The sequence below is a fragment of the Chanodichthys erythropterus genome, chromosome 2 (genome assembly GCF_024489055.1).
Source record: "Chanodichthys erythropterus isolate Z2021 chromosome 2, ASM2448905v1, whole genome shotgun sequence".
Lineage (NCBI taxonomy): Eukaryota > Metazoa > Chordata > Actinopteri > Cypriniformes > Xenocyprididae > Chanodichthys > Chanodichthys erythropterus.
Genome location: NC_090222.1, coordinates 13,532,331 through 13,553,738, shown reverse-complemented (window position 1 = coordinate 13,553,738; position 21,408 = coordinate 13,532,331). Strand labels below are relative to the sequence as shown.

The 21,408-nt window shown below is 39.3% G+C and overlaps 1 protein-coding gene across 2 annotated transcripts; it reads left to right on the top strand.

Annotated features, from left to right (window-relative positions):
• Positions 1–5,485: 5,485 nt before the first annotated feature.
• Positions 5,486–21,128, top strand: arhgef5 (Rho guanine nucleotide exchange factor (GEF) 5). 2 transcript variants are annotated; one of them, XM_067401586.1, is made up of 15 exons: positions 5,486–6,040; positions 6,956–10,108; positions 10,794–10,842; positions 11,342–11,382; positions 12,466–12,830; positions 13,707–13,867; positions 14,791–14,943; positions 15,051–15,180; positions 15,675–15,749; positions 15,878–15,967; positions 16,057–16,205; positions 16,292–16,435; positions 17,211–17,281; positions 17,368–17,472; positions 19,865–21,128. In XM_067401586.1, the coding sequence occupies exons 2-15, from the start codon at positions 7,114–7,116 to the stop codon at positions 19,999–20,001; spliced, it is 4,665 nt and encodes a 1,554-aa protein (XP_067257687.1). In that variant the 5' UTR covers positions 5,486–6,040; positions 6,956–7,113; the 3' UTR covers positions 20,002–21,128. The 2 variants fall into 2 exon arrangements, with proteins under 2 accessions (XP_067257687.1, XP_067257695.1); XM_067401594.1 differs by having other exon boundaries at positions 5,488–6,040; positions 6,956–9,700.
• The last annotated feature ends 280 nt before the right edge of the window (positions 21,129–21,408 follow it).

The following is a 21,408-nucleotide window of genomic DNA, read 5'->3' as shown; positions in this document are numbered from 1 at the left end:
CAGGAACAGGATTGGGCACCCCTGTATTAGGTCTTCTGGTGTAATAGCTAGGTTGGTGTGACCTGGGCTTTAGTTTTTTTTAGTAGCCTATATGTGTACAGTCAAACGCACGGCCTTGGAAAGTATACTTCATTTGACTCGTATGCATACACAGGCATTTGACGTATGCGCATCCTTCGCCACAAGCTACAACCAACCCTGTTGAAAAAAACAGCATATATGCTGGTAATGTAGGTTTTGAAGCTGGGATGCTAGTTTGAGCTGGTTTATACTGGTCCTGCTGGTCCTATGATGGTCCTATGCTGCATCCCAGCTTCAAAACCTATACCTTACCAGCATATGCTGTATTTTTCAACAGGGAAAGTCACTTTAAGACCAGTTATTTCACTTGGCGGCCATCTTTGAAACGCCTCTCAGGCATTCAAGTGCAGCTCCTATCTCTTTGAAACATCAAATTCTCCAAAGCTGTTTGCAAATATTTCAATTAAATTTCATATTTGAAATCAACAATGAAATCTGACAACAACCATCTCATAAATTTTGTTTCAAAAGGCAGGAACACACCAACCCGACGGTCGGCCGTCGGGCAGTTTTTGTTTGTCAGCCGACTAATTTTTTTCAGTGTGTTCCGCACCGTCGGCTGAAGTTGGTCCTCGTCGGCTTTTTTTCGGCCGATTCGACATGTTGAATCCGCGTCGGAGCTCGTCGATCCGTCGGGCCATCTGATCATTCTGATTGGCTGTTCAGATACTGCCACCTGCTGGATCGGAAAGGCATTTCATCTTACGCAGGCGCAGAACAGACGTGCTACTTGTCTGTCGGCTGTCGAACGTTGGTTTGGTGTATCAAGGCAACTTTGGACACAGATGCTGCCGACGTGAGCCAACCCGGCAGTCTGCTTTCGTTCTCCCATTCAAAACAATACGAGTAATGCGCCTTGTTAGTCTATAGTCTTTGCTTCAACGCATGTAAACATCTTTGTATTCTTTCATGCTAGAGTTGTACAAATGAGGGTACTTTCTGACCTATTCGCATAAACTATCGTCTGTGTAGGCCTCCATTGTCGCTGTAGCTTGCATGCGTTCTGGTCTGTTCTGTTTATGCAGTTTTTCTTTGACCTTGTGAATCAACACTCCCGGGGCACGGTTGCCACCTTGTGGATAAACTAATTAATGCAAAAAAACTATTAAATGTGCATGTGCGACCTGCGTACAAGTACACACAGTTACAAAAATCCTGTGCACGTACAGTATGTGTGTACTCTTCTGATGATGAAATTTGCATCGTGCACTGTAAGCTGACAATCGTAAAAAGTGAACTATACTTTGGTGCCCTTGATGCCCTTCTGCCTTATCAGGCAATGGCATTGTAGGCAGCATTTGCGCACAAAGACATCTCATGAAACTGATTTTGGACAGACTTCTGAGGCAGCGTAATGGTTTAATGATCTACAGCAAAATAGAGCAAGCTTTGGTGAACTAAAAGAATATTTAATTAGGCTACTACAATACTAATTTCTCGCTAGGAATGACATCAGTAGTGGAAAAATTTACATTTACACTCAAACTGACTACCAACCCCAACTTTCAGACGCCATCTTTAATTTTTAGCTCAACTGTCACAGAATGCACAGGATTGTGAGATACCAAAGGCAGCAAAGGATATACAGTGGTTATGGAAAGTATTCAGACCCCCTTAAATTTTTCACTCTTTGTTATATTGCAGCCATTTGCTAAAATCATTTAAGTTCATTTTTTTCCTCATTAATGTACACACAGCACCCCATATTGACAGAAAAACACAGAATTGTTGACATTTTTTGCAGATTTATTAAAAAAGAAAAACTGAAATATCACATGGTCCTAAGTATTCAGACCCTTTGCTGTGACACTCATATATTTAACTCAGGTGCTGTCCATTTCTTCTGATCATCCTTGAGATGGTTCTACACCTTCATTTGTGTCCAGCTGTGTTTGATTATACTGATTGGACTTGATTAGGAAAGCCACACACCTGTCTATATAAGACCTTACAGCTCACAGTGCATGTCAGAGCAAATGAGAATCATGAGGTCAAAGGAACTGCCTGAAGAGCTCAGAGACAGAATTGTGGCAAGGCACAGATCTGGCCAAGGTTACAAAAAAAAATTCTGCTGCACTTAAGGTTCCTAAGAGGACAGTGGCCTCCATAATCCTTAAATGGTAGACGTTTGGGACGACCATAACCCTTCCTAGAGCTGGCCGTCCGTCCAAACTGAGCTATCGGGGGAGAAGAGCCTTGGTGAGAGAGGTAAAGAAGAACCCAAAGATCACTGTGGCTGAGCTCCAGAGATGCAGTCGGGAGATGGGAGAATGTTGTAGAAAGTCAACCATCACTGCAGCCCTCCACCAGTCGGGGCTTTATGGCAGAGTGGCCCGACGGAAGCCTCTACTCAGTGCAAGACACATGAAAGCCCATGTGGAGTTTGCTAAAAAACACCTGAAGGACTCCAAGATGTTGAGAAATAAGATTCTCTGGTCTGATGAGACCAAGATAGAACTTTTTGGCTTTAATTCTAAGCGGTATGTGTGGAGAAAACCAGGCACTGCTCATCACCTGTCCAATACAGTCCTAACAGTGAAGCATGGTGGTGGCAGCATCATGCTGTGGGGGTGTTTTTCAGCTGCAGGGACAGGACGACTGGTTGCAATCGAGAGAAAGATGAATGCGGCCAAGTACAGGGATATCCTGGACGAAAACCTTCTCCAGAGTGCTCAGGACCTCAGACTGGGCCGAAGGTTTACAAGACAATGACCCTAAGCACACAGCTAAAATAACGAAGGAGGGGCTTCAAAACAACTCCGTGACTGTTCTTGAATGGCCCAGCCAGAGTCCTGACTTAAACCCAATTGAGCATCTCTGGAGAGACCTAAAAATGGCTGTACACCAACATTTACCATCCAACCTGACAGAACTGGAGAGGATCTGCAAGGAGGAATGGCAGAGGATCCCCAAATCCAGGTGTGAAAAACTTGTTGCATCTTTCCCAAAAAGACTCATGGCTGTATTATATCAAAAGGGTGCTTCTACTAAATACTGAGCAAAAGGTCTGAATACTTAGGATCATGTGATATTTCAGTTTTTCTTTAATAAATCTGCAAAAATGTCAACAATTCTGTGTTTTTCTGTCAATATGGGGTGCTGTGTGTACATTAATGAGGAAAAAAAAATGAACTTAAATGATTTTAGCAAATGGCTGCACTATAACAAAGAGTGAAAAATTTAAGGGGGTCTGAATACTTTCCGTACCCATTGTATCTATGCTGCCTTCAAAAGTTGATCAAATGAATGTATAGGTGACAGGACATGAAGCCAACATTGGTTTCAGATGTGCGTTGATGCCTTCCTACCTTGCAAAGCATCCTCCGACTGCAGCATTTTTAATATTTCGGACACAGGTCAAATGCTATAGATGCAAGATAGATGAAAATAGATATGCGTTGTGGTTTTGATACCTTTAGAACAAAAACAGCAAACTGGGGTTTCACTGCTACTCTGTCTGAACATGCATAGCTTAGGCTACTTGCTGTCCACAGACAATTTGAAAACCACCAAGGCAATAATGAATCTGTATGCATAAAAATAACTCTGCAGGAACCATAACAAAAAGTCAGTTTTTACAGTTTTACACGTATTGCTGCATATATAAAACATCAGATGCACAAATACCATGTTTTTGTTGTAACAAAAATGAAATATGTTTGATAATCTATTATGAAAAATATAACATAAAATACTCACCTTTAATTTAGATGTTTATTTCATTTTTATTAGAGATGCACAATATATTGGCCACCATATGGGTATTGGCTGATATATGTTCATTTTTAATGTTATGGTTATCAGCGCAATAAGAAAATTTGTCCGATATATATTAAAGCCAATAAATAATGGATTATTTCCTTTAGCTGAGACACTTCAGATGTGCACTGTGACTGTTTACCATGATGGTTTTGAATTGCTTGAAAAATGATTAGAGTTACTTCAAAAAGGAAAATACAGTTAAGTGCAGCATGTTCAGCACAAGTCTGTAATATAGGCTACATAAAATTATAATGGAACATTATAATTGTGTGCTTGGGACATAGCTTTTAATAGTGAAACTATTGTTTTTGTAATTTAGATTTAGATTTATCGGCCAATATATTGGTTATCGGCTTTCAAATATAAAAGATTATCGGTTACCGATATCGGCCATTTTCTTATTGGTGCATCCCTAATTTTTATTGTGGTCTCATAATTAATTAATATTTAATTATAATTGCGAAATCTCCTAAATCAGGGGTTTAAACATTAAGACATACATTTGAGCAGCTCATAAAATTGTGTTCCTTATCATGAGTGATGATCACTAATTTGTTTAAAAAGATGCAAGAAGGGCGTTTTAAGAGTTTTAGGCCCTATTTTGTGCATGTTTATTGAAAAAATGCCAAATGTCAAATGTTTTTCAGTCTCCTGCTGAGTTTGGAAAGATTCTTTACACAAGTTAAGGCCTGGTCATCACATGACTTCACTATAAAGAGAAAAGCAACAATCTTTTTAATACAGTCAGTTCTTTTATCAGTTTTGTATTAATATCAAAGTCATTAAAGTGCAAAAGTTTTGTGAGATGTGTTTTGGTATTGTAGCCTATATGCTTTATATGTTCTCCTGCAATAAGTTTTTTTGTGATACTAGTTAGAAACTAACCAAGGCTATGATATTTTTCTCCTTTTAGGATGTCAGGTTATGCTCTTTATCACTGTACTGGAAGTATCTGATTAGTTGTTGCAGTCTTCTCAAATTAGTCCTTTTTTTGCCTTACAATATAGCATGCTTGATGATGGTTGATAATTTCTCTTAACCTTTGACCAGGACATTTCATTGATCTGTATAAGTTTTGTTTAGATTGTGTTTTGCTTGGTTGCTTTCAGATAACAGCTCACTCTGGAGCTGAGCTTGTTCAGATGGTTCAGTATGGTTCAATAAACTTAACAAAAATAATCAATTAAACTTAAGAATTTTGGATTAAAATCTGCATCCAATATTGCTTACTCGCCACTCAAAACTATTTTCATCTTAAACCACAAAGTTTACTCTAGTAATACACAAAATTTTACTTTGAAAGGTTTTGCACATAAAGAGCAAAGTTTCTAAAGTTTTATAATACATCATTGTTCTATGTTTTATAATTTATCCTTTCTAATGTGTCATCTGTGCTTCCCACTAACTTTTACAGCTTTTTCTGAGAACTCATACTTTTCTTTTTTTTTTTTTTGTAGTGTTACGTAAGCTGCTGACGACGTTACGATGTATTGACACACTCACACTCGTCCGCCCCTCCCCCTTTGCTCTCACTATTTCTCATGCCTTTACCTGAGAAATCAGACACACCCAGCATATTCAACCCCACCAATCACAGCACAGAAGAGAGCCGCCCAGACTGTGCACTGTTTCCTGTTTCTGTGAGACAGAAGCATGCAGTGCCAGAGAGGGTGAGGTGAGTGAAGGGCTGAATTACTGGAACAAGCTGTAACGCAATCACTGTGGGTCTACTGAGTTTATGAGAAGTGAAGAAAAGCTGCGTACAAGTCTAAACAGACGGTGGACTCCTCTTTAAGACAGTGCTGGAGGGGAAAAGTATAAGGAAAACAGAAACAGGAGGAGGGAAGGAAGATAAGTGTCAATCTGTTCAAACTTGTTTGGGAATTTGAGAAGGGCGGGAGGAGGGGACGAGAGAGAGAAACAGAAAAAGAGAGAGAGGAACACTGAGAAACTTTTTACTGTGTTGAAAACTATTTTTGATTACATGAACAGATTAAGTAGGACAGAGGCAGGCTGGATAATTAAATCAGTGTTTTCAGAAGATCATTTATCTCACTCGACTTTGGTTCTCTCAATGGGCAAACACTGATATGTGGAATGTCTATGAGTTGTGCAATTCCTGCTAGATTCACTTTGTCTGGAAAGAGAAGAAAAAGAAGGGGAGAGACGGAGAAGCGTCCCCCAAGACACTTCTCAGGTGAGTCCTCTGCATTATTCCCCAAACTTTTTCTTCTTTCCTTTTTGGTGTAACTTTAGTAAAACAAACTGTTCTTGTAAACAAACATGTCCACATCGCAGGCAGATATTGCCTTGTCATGCTTGGGAACATTTATCTGTGATTATGCTATTCACCGCCCTCATTTTTCGAATGAATTTCTTAATGCTTTTTCGTTATATAACTCACTACATCTTGACATGAGTCAGCTATGTTGAAGCCATGTTCCTTCAACCACTCTTAATAGTGCTTTGGCTCTTCCTAAGCATGAATTACTTGAAATGCCTCTGAACAAGGTACAAGAATAGCATAGGGCAGTGGTTGGTTTAGCTGCATTCTTTGTAAAGCACTGATACGTTTTCATTTTGCTGAACTGACAATCAGGCTGTTTGTATATCAAATGCATTGATATATTTCATAGTGTAAAAGTTCGAATTAGTTTATAGGACTGTTAAGAGAAGTTGCATTGTATGCATCATACATGCATTGTAACAATATAATCATGCGATTTGAAGTGACTTATTTGACAAGAACTGTATATTTCTATTGTGCTGTAACTTATCTGGTAGTGTCTGGTGCAAGAAATGCCAAGGTCATGGGTTCAATTGTTAGGGAACACAAAATCTGATAAAAATGTATACTTTGAATCCAATGCAAGTCACATCGGATAAGCATCTGCCAAATTAATGTTAGATATTCAGCTCAACATATTTTTAAAATAGGCCACGTTAATCGTAACTGTGGAAGCTGCCAAGATGTATATCTGACAAGTTGCAACAAGACACTCTAAATTTTTAAAGATTTCCCAGAATATGTTTGACTGTGATCCTCTTGGAATATGATTTTTAGTTGGTTTATTTTTTGACTTGGAACTGAACCATGTTTCATCCTTTATAGGTTGCCATGGAAAACAGTCAAACTAATTGGGCCATTCAAGACACTGTGCAAATATAGTCTTCTTAAGGTGCACTAGACAGTTTGTGTCAATCAAGTGCAAACTGTGACCAGCTAATCAGCAAAGAGGACCTACGTGAAAGACTTGGAAACACCAAAAGATGGACAAACCAAGAGAAAGAGAAGGAGAAGTGGAGCCAGATGCCTATAATTGGACTAGAGAGAGGGAGAAATTTCCTGCAACCAGAAGAAGAGATGGAGAGATGGACTGGAGAGAAAGAGAGAGGTGGAGAGATGGTGATCGACGTGCAAATGGAAAGCCATCATTGTCAGAGCAGGCTGAATATGGAGGCCGAGACAATGAGAGGAGAAAAGGAGACACTTTTCCGAGAATGACAAAAACAAGCAAAGAGAAAGATGGAAGGATACTAGGTTCAGACTATAAAAGGGAGCGTCACATAGGAAGACAGAAGGACATCCTGTATGAAAATGAAAGAGAGAGGGAAAGAAGGAGATACAGAGAAATGGACACAGTGAGTGAAAGAGAAAGCACAAGATACAGGGAGGAGTTGAAGAGAAATGAAATGAGAAGGCTTGTGAAGGAGGAGCCAGAGAGACAGAGGGAACGAAATAAGGAGTTTGATTCTGGAATGAGAGAAAGAAGGAGAGAAAGTTATCCAGGGGATAATGACCTTTCAGGCGTGAGGGAAAGAGAGACATACAGAGAGAGAGACAAACTCAGACAAAGAGACAAGGAAGACCGGCATTATCCTCGACTCATGGAACGAGACATAGAAAGCTATTCCGATAGGGAAAGGAGGACTGAGAGACAGAGAGAGGGAGAGAGATCTAGGAAAAGAGATACAAAAAGCGAAGGAGACAGTGATGGAGACAGGGGTAAGGAAAGGAAGAGAGAAGAGGATGCTAAAGATGGACACAAACTCTACAAGAGTGAAGGAGACAGCGATGTAGAACGAAAGGTACAGAGAGTTAGAGAGAGAGACAGACGTAGAGATAGAGAAGCAGAGAGACGGCAAGACATGGTGATGCCAAGAGAAAGAGATTACCGGGAAACAGGTTATTATGATCCAAAAGGGGGAAATTTGGAGCGACTCCGAGAGATGGATAAACCAAGAGATAGAATGAGAGACTCCAAAGATAAAAGAATAGACAGAGATGCTTACTCATACACAACTGAGAGAGGAAGGTATAGAGATGGAGAAAGGATAAGAGAGAGGGATAGGTATTCTGAAAGAGAGATTGAAGAGAAGGAGAGGCGGAGGAGAGAGAAAAGAGAGACAGAGAGAAGTAAAATGGACAAGAGTGGACAAAGTAGCGGAGAGCTGATTTCAGGAAGTGATGAACAAGGGAGGGCAATGAGAGAGAACCCCGAGGACAGAGAACGAGAAAACACTTCTGAGACTGATAAAGAGAAACTGACAGGAAGAACAGAGGAAGAGCAGGAAGTAAAGAGTGCTCTGAGGGAAGAAGAGGGGGGTGAACGCTTTGCTGCTGAGGAGGCAGTTACAAAGAAACCTAGGATAAGGAAAATGTGGCTGGAACCTCGAAGTGAGAGAAAAGAATCCCATTTAGAAGAGGAGTACATACAGAGGAAGAGAGAAAAAGAGAAGTACATCCAAAGATACAAAGAAAGCAAGACAACTGGATATGAAGAAGAACCCAAGAGAAAGAAAGAAAATAACAAAAAGAGTCTTGAGGACAAGTATAGAGAACTTGAAATGGCTGGGGAGTTTGTGAGGGATGTCGAGGTAGAACAGGAGGAGAAATGCATGGAAGGGAACGTGGTTTGTGACAGAGAAGCCCTAGAAACAGAGTGGCAGATGGAAAGGGAAAATGTGCCCAATAACATGGAAGAGGAAGAACAGAGAAAGAACAATAGATACGACTACGTGGGGAAAGAGGAAGGAAGTGAGGGAGAATCGGAAGCAGAGAAAGGCAGAATGATGTCAGCAGATGATGGATTTGTGACTGTCTCCAGTGGAGGGGATGATGCCGAGGAAGAGGATTTTGAAGACTGCAAAGAATTCTGGGATGGTGGAGTTGCTGATGATGTCTCTGGAAACTCAGGAGCCACTCAGGGCAGAGAGATCAGGACAGATGAAGAACTGGAAAAAAAAAAAAAAGCGAACAAGAGAGCAGATCGTAGCGCTCCAAAAGGACCCCTAAAAGTTTTTTGTGTGATTGCTCAGACCCTTCCCAAGATCCTAACTAAACAGAATGCGTATGAAGATACTACTGTTGAGGAAGCAGGCAATCAGCATTCAAGTCAAAACATGGACAACCAAGGTGAAATGAGCACTGCTAATGCATTTGAAAAGGTTGAACACAGTGAACAAGAAATTGAAAGAGCGATGGATGACCTCACTCTTTCTCCTAATGAGGACAAAGGGGAGGGAACAGGAATTGATGACCAGGCAAAAGAGGGTGTAACATCACTGGAAGGCCAAACGATTCTTTCCCATGAGGAATCAGAACAAGACACCCAACTCTTCTCAACACAGCCTTCTGAAACTTTAGGGCCATGTCATGAGACTCATAATGAAGACACATCACAACTAGGAGAAAAAGAAGTTACTGAAGAAACAGTTAAGCATTTTGATTCAGATGACACATGGAGCACATCCGAGGAACGAAAACGAAGCTCTACTGCTCCTCATCTTAGATGGGCCAAGAACGTGGTGAAAGAGATCCTGGGTCTGAAGTTTGGGGACACAGAAAATACAAGAGGTACACACATGGACATACAAACCAATACACAAACAGAGGGTGGGAAAGAAATAGACAAATTGAGGGTGGAGGAAGAACTGACAGAGGGAGGAGAAAGAGAGGGAGGGATGGAGAGAGAATCGAGTGAGGAACATTACCAGCTGGATCCTAATTCTATCCAGTACACTGTTTCCTTAGAAGGAGAGGCAGATAGGAAGGTAGAAGAGCAAGTTGCTAAGAACAAAGATAGCAAAAAGAAAGTCGTTCTAAGCTCTAGTAGTTTTCAAGATTTGGGGAATGGGGCTCGTATAAGGAGGCGAGGGTTCCGAAAGACGGAGAAAACCCAAGAAGAAGAGGATGAGGAAGAAGAAAAGGAAGAGGGAGAAGGAGTTGGAAGGGACCGCAGGACAAGAATATTCAACATATCAGGTGAGAGGAGTAACATAAGAAGATAAAATCGGACATTCAATGAACACTTTGCTCCACCCTTGCTGAACCTATTCTATCAAAGTTAATATACCAGTGCTGCAATGTCAAGTAGAGACTAAATGTGCTTATGCAAGAGTGTAACAGAATTCTATGAGTCATCTTCCCATAAATAAGTGTCAACATGGGCGGTAAAATGTCAGCTTTATTTTCCTGACTTCTAACTGAGTATCCCAAACAACTGAACAGTAATAAGCAGTTACAAGTCTGCACTTCAGTTATGATTTGATTGATTTTTTGGTGGTCGTATTCTAATAGCCTGGAAGCTACAGAAGGCTCCTGAGGATTCGTGTGGGGGTTAGAGTCATGACTTTCTTGGAAGAGGCAAAATTTTGAACTGCCAGATTTCCTTTGTTTCACAAACTAAACCATTCTCAATTATTCACGAACAAGTCCTCCCCCAGTACCTTTTCCTGTTTTTTTTTTCTTCAAATTTTTACACTGGAAAGCAAGATCTTGAAGTGTTTCCCTTTTTTACAACTTGTGTAGGGCCACATATAACATTCCCCATCTGTTTTGCTTGAGTTGATGTATTACTTGGTTTTAGGCTGCTTAAATTCTAATTCTATCTTGGTTAAGGGAAGTGTGATGCTAAATAACAGCTGATTTCTGTGTTTTGGTTGTTTAGATGGCGAGGAGGATGCATTAAGTTTGACCTGGAGTGAAATGGATCTAAGGTAAGAGAACCAGACTTTACAGCATGTACATGTCCCATATTCCAAAAACACCACAACAAACATGCGCTTTATAAGGGGCACTCAGTATTTAGTCCCTTATTAAAATGTTTTGTACTTTTGAGATGAAGACTCCAGTCCAGTCATATAGCCTAATAAAAGCTGCTTTTATTTTAGATATGTCATCTCAGGTGGGCAGACTTGTTGACATGCTTGTTTCTTTATCCCCTGTTACATGATTAGCAAAATGATTAGCTAAAATCATTCAGTTGAAAATTGAGTTTTGTGGTTATAACTGATAAGGGGGTATAATATCTCAAAATAAACAAAAAATGGAAATGATAGCATGAAACCAGCCACTCTTCTTTTTGTTTTGGCTTGGTAATGTTTCTAAATTTTATACATTCCATCACTACTGACAGTATTTTGTTTGCAGACAGTCTTACAAATACAAATACCATGATATCACAGTTATAATTTTCTCTCTTTGTCTTACATTCAGGAAAATTGGGAGGACAAAAAAGAGGAATTCTAAATTCTATAGTAAGTGTCTGATTTTTTCTTGTTATGCAACACTTGGCTCATCTTTACATGTGCATGACAATATGCATGTACATGGTTATAACATACTACAGATTATTCATTCTATTCTGTTTTAAAGTTCATTAAAACATTACAAAGACATACAATTCCCAGTCATACACCCCCCCCCCCTCCTTTTTTTTTTTTTTTTTTTTGTTGTTGTTGTTGACAAGAACCATTTTACATGCCCCTCTGTACTCATTGTACTGTAGTGTACATAATATAATTATAACTGGATGTTATGTATGGTTCTTAATATATGGGTTACAGTTCAGATGTTCAGAGAAGGAAATTCCTAACTATGCTACTTTGCTAGTCCTCTAGGCAAAGAACAGGTTTGTGCTTGCACATCAATTGGAACTGCAGATAAACAGCTGCAAATACTCACTTAGAGTTACAAAAAAAAAAAAGAAAAAAAAAAATTGTGGATGTTTTTGCTTGTAAATCTTTTTTGGCTATATTGATATACTGACTTGTACTTGTTCACAAACTATGCTCTGCCTGACTTCTTGTACTCTCCTCAATTTTCAGTTTCTCAACTGGTGGATAAACTGGTTTAGCCTTTTTTCTGCTTTTGCTGTATCTAATTAGACACGATTTTATGATTAATCAACAAATAAACATAAAGTTAGATAAAACAAATTCAACTGACTTATTAGAGGCTGGAGAAAACTCAGCTGTTCTTTGGTAAAAGCTAGCCAAATTAGGCAGATACCAGCATAGACAAGTTGCATGACATGCTCTCATCCTTGTAAACTATGAACAAAACAACCCGAGGTAAAAGAAATTACTGTCCAGTCAACATTAAATACGAGATCACATGCAATGAAAATAAACATGGCTAGTTTGTGCCAACCACAAAGTATTATGTGCAAATTATTAGTTGGTTGTGTAGTTCCTGGTAATGTTAATAAAGGCATTGCTTGATTTTAAGGACATTTGTTGTAACATTTTACTAGTCCTTCCCTATATCCAATATAAAATCAATGTAAGAACCATGCTCTAGAACCATATAGATGATTTCTCTGTCTTTTTCTCTTGCAGACTCTCAGTTGTATCAGGAATACAATGAGGTGGCCCAGAACAGAGAGATCCTGCTGTCTCATACCGATTCTATATCAATAAGCAGCGATAATTTCTCTATCCGTTCATCTTCTTCCCCAAATCATTCCCCTAAGCTATCACACAGACCCCTCCCACCTCTTCCTCAAGTCCTCCTGCACCCCCACACTTTGTCTCAAACCAACTCCTTTAAAAGTCTTAATGTGCCTCAGCAATCCATAGGCAGACCCCCTTCCCCTCGCGTGCCCATCTCTGCTTCCTCACCCACACTGTGGCAGGAGCTCCCGGGAGTGAGGAACAGCCCAGATTTTGAGATACTCGCTGAAGATGAGAGACGTCTACAGGAGGTAGAATTATTAATTCAATATCACCTAACATTGCATAAAGATGTATGTTGACACACTAAGGGGCTGTTACATGACACAATTTTCAACTAAAACCCAAAAACTTTTTATGCATTTTGACCGTTCATTTACACAACAATGGCGTTTTGGGGGCCTGAAAATGCTCATTTTTGAAAACGGGTTTCAATGTGCAAGTTTTTAAAATCGATGCCGTTATCGTCTCAAATTAGAATTTGTGAAAACGGTTACACCATGCGCATGTGTATTATGTGTTTAGTCTAGGTGGTTAATTTTTCTTTACAAAGTAACATCGCCAACTACTGGCCTGGCATGAATAATACAGCATTTTTAGTCTTTTTCGCGGATCTGTGTGAACCGTCTATACGTGAAAAACTCAAAGGAAAACTTTTCAGTTTTTAGTACATGGTTGTCGTGTAAACGTACCCTAAGTCATATACTTAAAAATATATGAATGCCATTGCGCTAGATAATAACAGTATAAACCAAGTGCCGTATATTTTAAAGAAAAACAGCAGCATGCTTTTCAACAAAACATTTCATAAGCTAAAACAATCAACTCAGGGGGAACTGACTCGTACATTCACAAATAAAGGACCTTGGTGGTTGACAAAATGTCATGAAAAGTGAAGTTAGCTGAGAAAAGGTTTAACACTTGTTTACAGAAGAGAATTCACTATGATATTTTGTTATCAAATGCCATGAAATTCATACATTTTTAAGCTAGGCTAAAGTGTTCATGTACAATACATAATCTGGACATTATGTAATTCTGTTTCTGCCCTTATTGTGAAAAATAAAAAGGTAATTATTCATTTGTTATTAGTAAGGACATAACCATAAAGAATCTGTATTTTTCAGGTGAGGTTTGAGGTCGTGACCTCTGAGGCTTCATACTGCCGCAGTTTGGACATCGTGGTGGAGAACTTTGTCATGTCCAAGCCGCTCAACGTTATCCTGTCTTCACAAGACAAAAACTGGCTGTTCTCCAGGCTAATTGATGTTAGAGCCACCAGTCACAGGTTACAATCATGTCATTAAACAATAACAGAATTACTGAAGAAAAACATTTTATTTTTGATAAAAAATATTCAGTTCTCTACATCTGCTGTGTGCTGCTGATGCCATTTGATAACTTTAAGACTCCCTAAATGTGCATGAAATCTTCATCTTTTTCCAGTTTAACTGACAACATCCTGAGGCCAGTTGTTCAAAAGTAATCTGATCAGATTTCGGCTATCGGATTGGATCAAATCTTGAAAATGTTTTGTTCAAAAGAAAAAGAAAAAGGATTTTGAAATCAGATTAGATCACAAAATCCAATCTTGGTTTTTGATCTGAATCAAATCATCAGTTTGTGTTGTTCAAAACTTTTTAGTAAGATTGGGATACCTTTGATCCAAAACATCAGGATTGTACTGATCCAGCTTTAAAACATAAAAAAATACAACATTTCTATCATGTAATATACACACACATATTTAGTAGTCTGCAGTAAAAAAGTGATTTTGCCGTCATAAAATAATCCCCAAACAGTAAATATCAAACAAAAATATATTTAATTTGAGGTGTTTTTTTTTTTTGTCACTGTTAGTAAACTACATTGGCACAATCATAAGAGATGAACCAACCAAGCTTTTTTGCGAGTGAACGCGATGGAGTGATCGCTACACGAAACTTTTCAGAGAGAACGCAAAAGCATTGAAATATTTTTTTTCCCCATCACCATGTCCCTTTAGGGGCTCCATAGAGCACTAGTAATCCAGATTTGTTTGGTAATCTGAAAAAGTGTGTATCTGGATCAGGGTGATTTTGGATTACCTGATCCTGGATAGCAAAACATGGGATTTCCGAATCCAGATCATTCTGATCCAGATTAAACTTTTTGAACAACTGGCCCGTCGTCAGAATTATGCCACTAATATAAGCTTCTTTTTTAATTTAGTTTTCTGTCTCAGCTGGAAGAAACAGTGGAGAACGACATAATGCACTTTACCGTCTGCGACGTTATTATCAAACACTGTACACGATTCCGAAAGGTCTACGTGCCATACCTTACCAACCAATCATATCAGGACAAGACGTATCAAAGATTAATGTGAGTATTTGTTTGCACTTATCTAAAGTGGAAAATGTGCTTTTCCTCTTTTATTTTTGTCCATGATTGTCTATGATTTCTTTGCTTCTTTCAACCATCTCTCATAGGGATGAGAGTCATGAATTCCGTAGAGTTGTGGAAAAGTTAGAGCGTAACCCGGTTTGTCAACGACTGCCTTTACGGTCTTTCCTCATTCTGCCATTCCAAAGGATCACCCGCCTCAAACTGCTAGTGCAGGTACTGTCTTCCTCTGTCCTGTTTAAATCTATCACATTTGTTTTTGATATATTCTACCTTTGAAGAGAATGCCATGCCTTGTTGATCCTGGAACAACATTCCAATCAACCAATCAGATTTAGGGGATAGTTTAAGTTAATGTGAAGTTTAGGCTAACAACAAGGTTTAGGGGCTTCTACACCATCACCTACTGTATCATTTGCCTCTGAAGTTAAGTTAAATTATGGGTAGGGTTAGGTTTAGGAGTAGCAGGAATGTTGTTCCAGGATCAACAATAGATGTTGATTCAGGACCATGTCTTACTTGGCAAAATCACGGCAACCTGTTTACCTTTTTTTCTTGACTTTGAAATTTGTATCCAGCCTTCTTCATCTGTATTGTCCAACTAAACCAATAGTATATCAACATGATATACTATACTTCCTCTGTCTCCTTTCACAGAGAATACAACATGCTGTATTTTAAATGCTCTCTTATCTTATTTTTGTCGGCAGAATATTGTAAAGAGAACCGCTTCAAAAACCAAGGATGAAGCACAGGCCATTAAGGCCATGAAACTACTTGAGAAGGTGAGACTTCACTTTATGTACTTGAAAATATGTAGTTATGTCACCCACATATCTGCATTGGAATTTCTTATCAGTTATCTCAGTTTCTCTCTCTTACCACTGTCCCATGCCTCCTTGCTGCTTTACAGATGATCCAGGAAAGTAATGAAAGTATCTCTCAAATGAAGAACATTGAGTCGCTTGTGACTCTCAATGCCAAAGTTGACTTTGAGTGTAGGGTAAGCAATGCAACCTCATTTGTTCTGAATGCCATCTAAATAATAATGATATTTATAAAGACCCCATATTTCATTTTTGTGTCTGTTAGACTCTTCCATTGATCAGTCAGTCCCGCAGACTGGTACGAGAGGGATCTCTGACTGAACTGAGAGACTTTTCCCTGAGAGACAGGGAAGATGAGAGAAGCGTTTATATGCACCTTTTTAATGACTATCTCCTGCTCTCTTTGCGGAAAGAGTAAGTTTGACCTTCACTAACATCCATAGTTAAAAAAAAAATGAAATGTTTATGGTGCATAACTTTGCTTAACTTCCTGTTTGCAGAGGGGGTAGGTTTACAGTTATCGATCATGCTCCAGTATCAGAGCTGCGGGTTGAGAACTGCAGGTTCAAACTGCATTCCTTACAGAAAAACCTGTTCCGTCTGCACATGTCGCAAAAAGCCCTGCTTTTGAAGACAGATACCCAGTAAGTATTTCAATGCGTATGTTTATTTATGGGAAGAAATCAGTTTCAGTCTTGTTAACACGCTGCCATGTGCGCCTGCCTGTGAAGTCCACAAGGCTGCAGGGCAGGGGTGTCCCAGTACCCTCCTGGAGGGTACCTTCCAGCAGAGTTTAGCTCTTGCCTTAATTGAATACACCTGAACTAACTCTTCAGGATCACTAGAAACTTTCAGGCTGGTGTGTTGGAGCTAAACTCTGCAGGAACGTGGCCATCCAAGAGCAGAATCGAACACCCCTGCTGTAGGGTTTCCTCATTTGTAAACTTTGGGTGCATCTCAATCAGCTTTATTGTTGAATACTCAGATCACTGGTCAGGGAGTCAGCCATTTTAATGTATGTCTCAATTGTAAAATCCTACCAGTGCTCCGAAACGTTCAAAAATTAATCAAAAATGACCTTTCTGACATTAAAAAATAATGTCAGAAAGATATCAGATCTGCTGTTGTTCATAAATACCAGTAGTAATGTTGTACAATGAGGACGTTGTCATATGTCCCAAATAGTGAGACATCATCCTTTACTGTCCTTACCATTGCCTGAATTCATGTACACGATATAATGATTCATGACTTAGGATATTAGGGAGCTGATTGAGATGCCCCCATTGTCACATGGAAAACTTTATTGCACAGCATAAATTTAGTTCAGTCAGGTTGTCTAGTGTTTTGCAATCTTGTTGAGCAAAATGATGCCTTAAACTAATCTGTGCCCATCTCTCATATCACATCTTCTCTCAGAGCTGATAAACTACGTTGGATATCAGCACTCTTACGTCCTTATCCTGAGATTGACTTCAGTGCAGTTCAGGGTATGTGCCACTTCCTGCTCTAAAGGAAATTGCAATTTCAAAATAAATATTCTAATGCTAATATTTTTCTCCTTTCCCATTTGCAGACTTTGCACAAATGCAGTGCATCAAAGCCTTTGTTGCCCAGCAACCAGATGAACTCAGTTTAGAGAAAGCTGACGTTCTATTAGTTCACCAGCAGAGTAGTGATGGTGAGTTATAATACTAAACACATGAACACCTAAAGGAAAGATCATGAATAGAATTTATTTTTCTATCACTATACCTGAGGCCAACTCAGTTTGGTTTTCTACCACAGTACACTACCACATTCAAAACGCCACTACTGAACATTAGCACATTTACATTACCATACAGTTACAGGACCAGTCCTTCTGGAGTAACCTAAAGTTAAGTTTCTTGCTCAAGGCTACAATGGTGATAGTTCTTGGATCACTGCATTCAAACCTACAATATTGTGAAAAGTGTAGTGACGTGTGGTCAAGTATGGTGTGTATCTGTGTTTAGCAACCCTGTTCCTGGAGTACGCTCAACAGTGCACATTTAGGATGTCTCCCTTATCTGACACCAGTTGCCTCCTAATGCAGGAATGGGCAACTTCATTCCTGGATGAACACTGTGCAGAGTTTAGTTCCATCCCTAATCAAATAAACCTGCCTGTAATTTTCAAACAATCCTAAAGAGTTAGGTTTCAGGTGTGTTTGATTAGGGATGGAGCTAAGGCCCTGTCCACACAAACATGGGTAACTACAGCTTTTTCTATGCGGTATAGCAGTTCATCCACATGCAAACAAAGTAGTAGGTCACTGAAACCGAACCTTTTTGAAAACTCCTGCCAGGGTGAAGATTTTCAGAAACTCCGGTTGCAGTATTGTCGTGTAGCCGGTGAGACCGGAGATTTTGGCATGTAACACAGGAGTGCGATCTCCTTTTTTGATGTCAGATCGTGTGGCGCTATCTTTTTTTGTTTACATGAGGCGCGCCTGTGCAATGGCAGACTTAGGCTTCTGATTGGCCAACATGTCTTTACGGTTAGTTATATCGCCACCTGTTGGTTTGGCATGCTCTTGAAAGCGTTTAATAGTGTGTTTTTGCATTTTCATGTGGACCATGCTTGTGTGGATGATTTTTTTTTTTAAAAGGTGGAAAAACTCAGTTTATAAAAATGTGTATACGTGTGGACTAGGCCTAAATTCTGCAGGACAGTGGCCCTCCAAAAACAGAGTTGCCCATCACAGCTCTAACGTGCTGATGAGTTGAATCCAGCATGTTTAAATAAGGCAGTTGTTTTCAATCCTGGTCCTGGGGACCCACCGCTGCGAGGTAGCAAGTCAGCTGCCTAAGTTTTCAGATGCAGCCTTTGTTGTCACTCTAATTTAACACACCTGATTTGGATCACCAGCTCTTTATGTAAGAGTTCCATGAAGAGAACAGTCAAATAAGAGAGACATACAAAATGTGCAGAGTGGTGTGTCCCCAGGACAAGGACTGAAAAACACTGAATCAGGGAAATATATAAAATATTCAGTGTTGGGGGCACTCTAGGATCATTTAGGTGAAAAAAAGGAGTGTCCAATCCTACTCCCATAGGGGGTTGAGCCCCTGCCCCCTTGATCGCGAAAGTGCCCTTTGTGGACGCATCGCGGTGCCCCCACGTTCCCATTTATCCCCCCCAGAACGCGATTGCACCCCTGCCCTCGTGGAGGTTTGTGCACGCCACTGTCTTCAATACACCTGCCTGGAAGTTTCTTGTGATCCTGAAAACCTTGATTAGCTAGTTCAGGTGTGTTTAATCAGGCCTGGAGCGAAACTCTGCTTGAAGGTGGCCTTTCAGGAGCAAGATTGAATACGCCTGTTGTAGAATGTCTAATAAAATTCAGAAGTTGGATTTGGCTCTAAATGGCTTTGCGGTTAGGGTTATATTGCCACCTGTTGGTTTGGCATGCTCTTGACAGCACTTCATATAGTGTTTTTATGTTCGTTTTTTAAAAACGAAAGAAGGAAAACTCTGTTTATAAAAATACCAGTGTACGTGTGGACTAGGCATAAGTAAGAAACTGATTAGGTTTTTCATGCGTGTTTGATTAGGGTTGGAGATAAACACTTAAGGTGATAAACATTCTTTCATGACTAGATTTTACTCCAAGTTTCCATAGTCACACTGTATGATATGATTGTAGTACTGATGAGGTGCCCTGTACAGTGTCACCTGATGGAGTTCCCCGCTGCTGTCACCTTTGGCTTGCTAAGTTGGGGTTTAAAAAGACACTTATTAAATACACTTATTCAACTGAATTGAGACACCACTGAGGTCTGCAGAGATACTCACTGCTGAATTGAACTAATTTCATAATTGATTAATTTTACAACTGTTATTGATTTGAAATGACTTAACAGTACTGAAAAAATGAATTAATACTCCACTGAGAATATTTCTATTCTTAGGAACTACTACTGAAACAAGTTCTTATTAGACATGTCAGGCATGATGCTAATGTTGTTACAAGCAGACTTGTTGAATTGCAAATGGAATGAATGCTTCGACTAAAATTTCATTTAAGGAATTCTCTCCCTTTGCTTCAGGCTGGGTGGAAGGAACTCGTCTGTCAGACAGGCAACGAGGCTGGGCCCCGGAGGCTCACCTGGAGACGATAGTCAGCGACAAAACAAGAAAGCGCAACCTGCTGGACACTATGAGAATTGCTACAGCAGCAATGTGAAGCAATGTGTACAATCTTCACAGTTCTCAGGTGGACAGTTTCAACCACAATTTTTTTGTGTTAAAGTCTTATCCAAAAAGACTTTCAAGAACTTGGATTTATGTGGGAAGTTTCTATTTATTTTGTGTAGATACTCAAGCCGATAAGGGTGATGTGGGCGATATGGGCACACCCATGTCATGGTACTCCACACCCTGAGAAAGGGTCTGGAAAGATGCTGAATTGCACCAACAGAGCTTCTTGGATATCTCATGATGTCGTGCAAATGGCGCAACCAAATGAGTATCTATGCGGCTTCCACAGTGTTTGTGTTAACATCATGTAAAGTCTGTCTTATAACTTGGAAGTGGGGTGTCACACCTGGACAGACAATTGGACCACAGTCTGTTTTCCTCTTAATGAGCGAGTCATCTCACTGAGGAGCAACTACAGCTGGATATATAACAGTGGAATCATTGAGAAATTCTGAATACTGCACACCTGCAATTTATAAACATTACATTCCTTTCAACATGGAATACAAATTCTGACTGCAGCCTCTTGGAAATACGATTTAAAGAGGAGATTGTTGTGCTCCAGGACAAAGATGCAAAAAGGACAAATCTTTTCCTTAAACTGTACTAATTTTATTCAGGATCATGAATTATAGATGGCTAATTTTTAAGACCAAAAATAGGGTAGAACACCCAAGGTTGTAACAATGTACATAATACCTACAATGTACATAATATAGGTTTTTAACTTTAAAGATATAAAGTATTATGTTTTCAGGGAATAATTCCATCCCCGTTCAAACAGGGTGGCATATAACTGTAATAAACTGATAATTTGTTTCTTGAAAGAACATTTCATGGTTTAGCAGATGAGATTTTTATTCTTATCAAGTGCACTTTGGTTTTTATTTGTAATTATGGGAAGGTCGTTAGGAAGCAAGACCTCAAGGAAAAAGGAATCAGAATGAAAGAGTAAAGAGGCACAGGATTCAGTAGGAAATCAAATGCTTTAGTGTCATTTACAATACGAAGAATCAATACGAATTCATTTAATAAATGTTTCTGTCAGCATGACAAGAAAAGACCATAAACAGCTTCATGGCTACATGGAGAAAAAAAAAAAAAAACATGAAATAGGTTTATGATCAACTGAATTGTACTTGAAATATCCACAAATGATTGGTTCCTGAGGCAAAACTGAAATCTACTTGAGCCCTGACCCGTAATCAAAGGTTGCAGAGGGTAAAATGACATTAAAAGTACAAGATAATGTGAACAACATAACACTTTATGATTAGGTTCAATTTGTTAACATTAGGTTTCATGAGCTAATGGATTTTTTTTATTTTTTATAAATTATGCTCTTTTTACATTTTCAGCTTTCTTTAGTGTTATGTTGCTGTATAAATAAAGG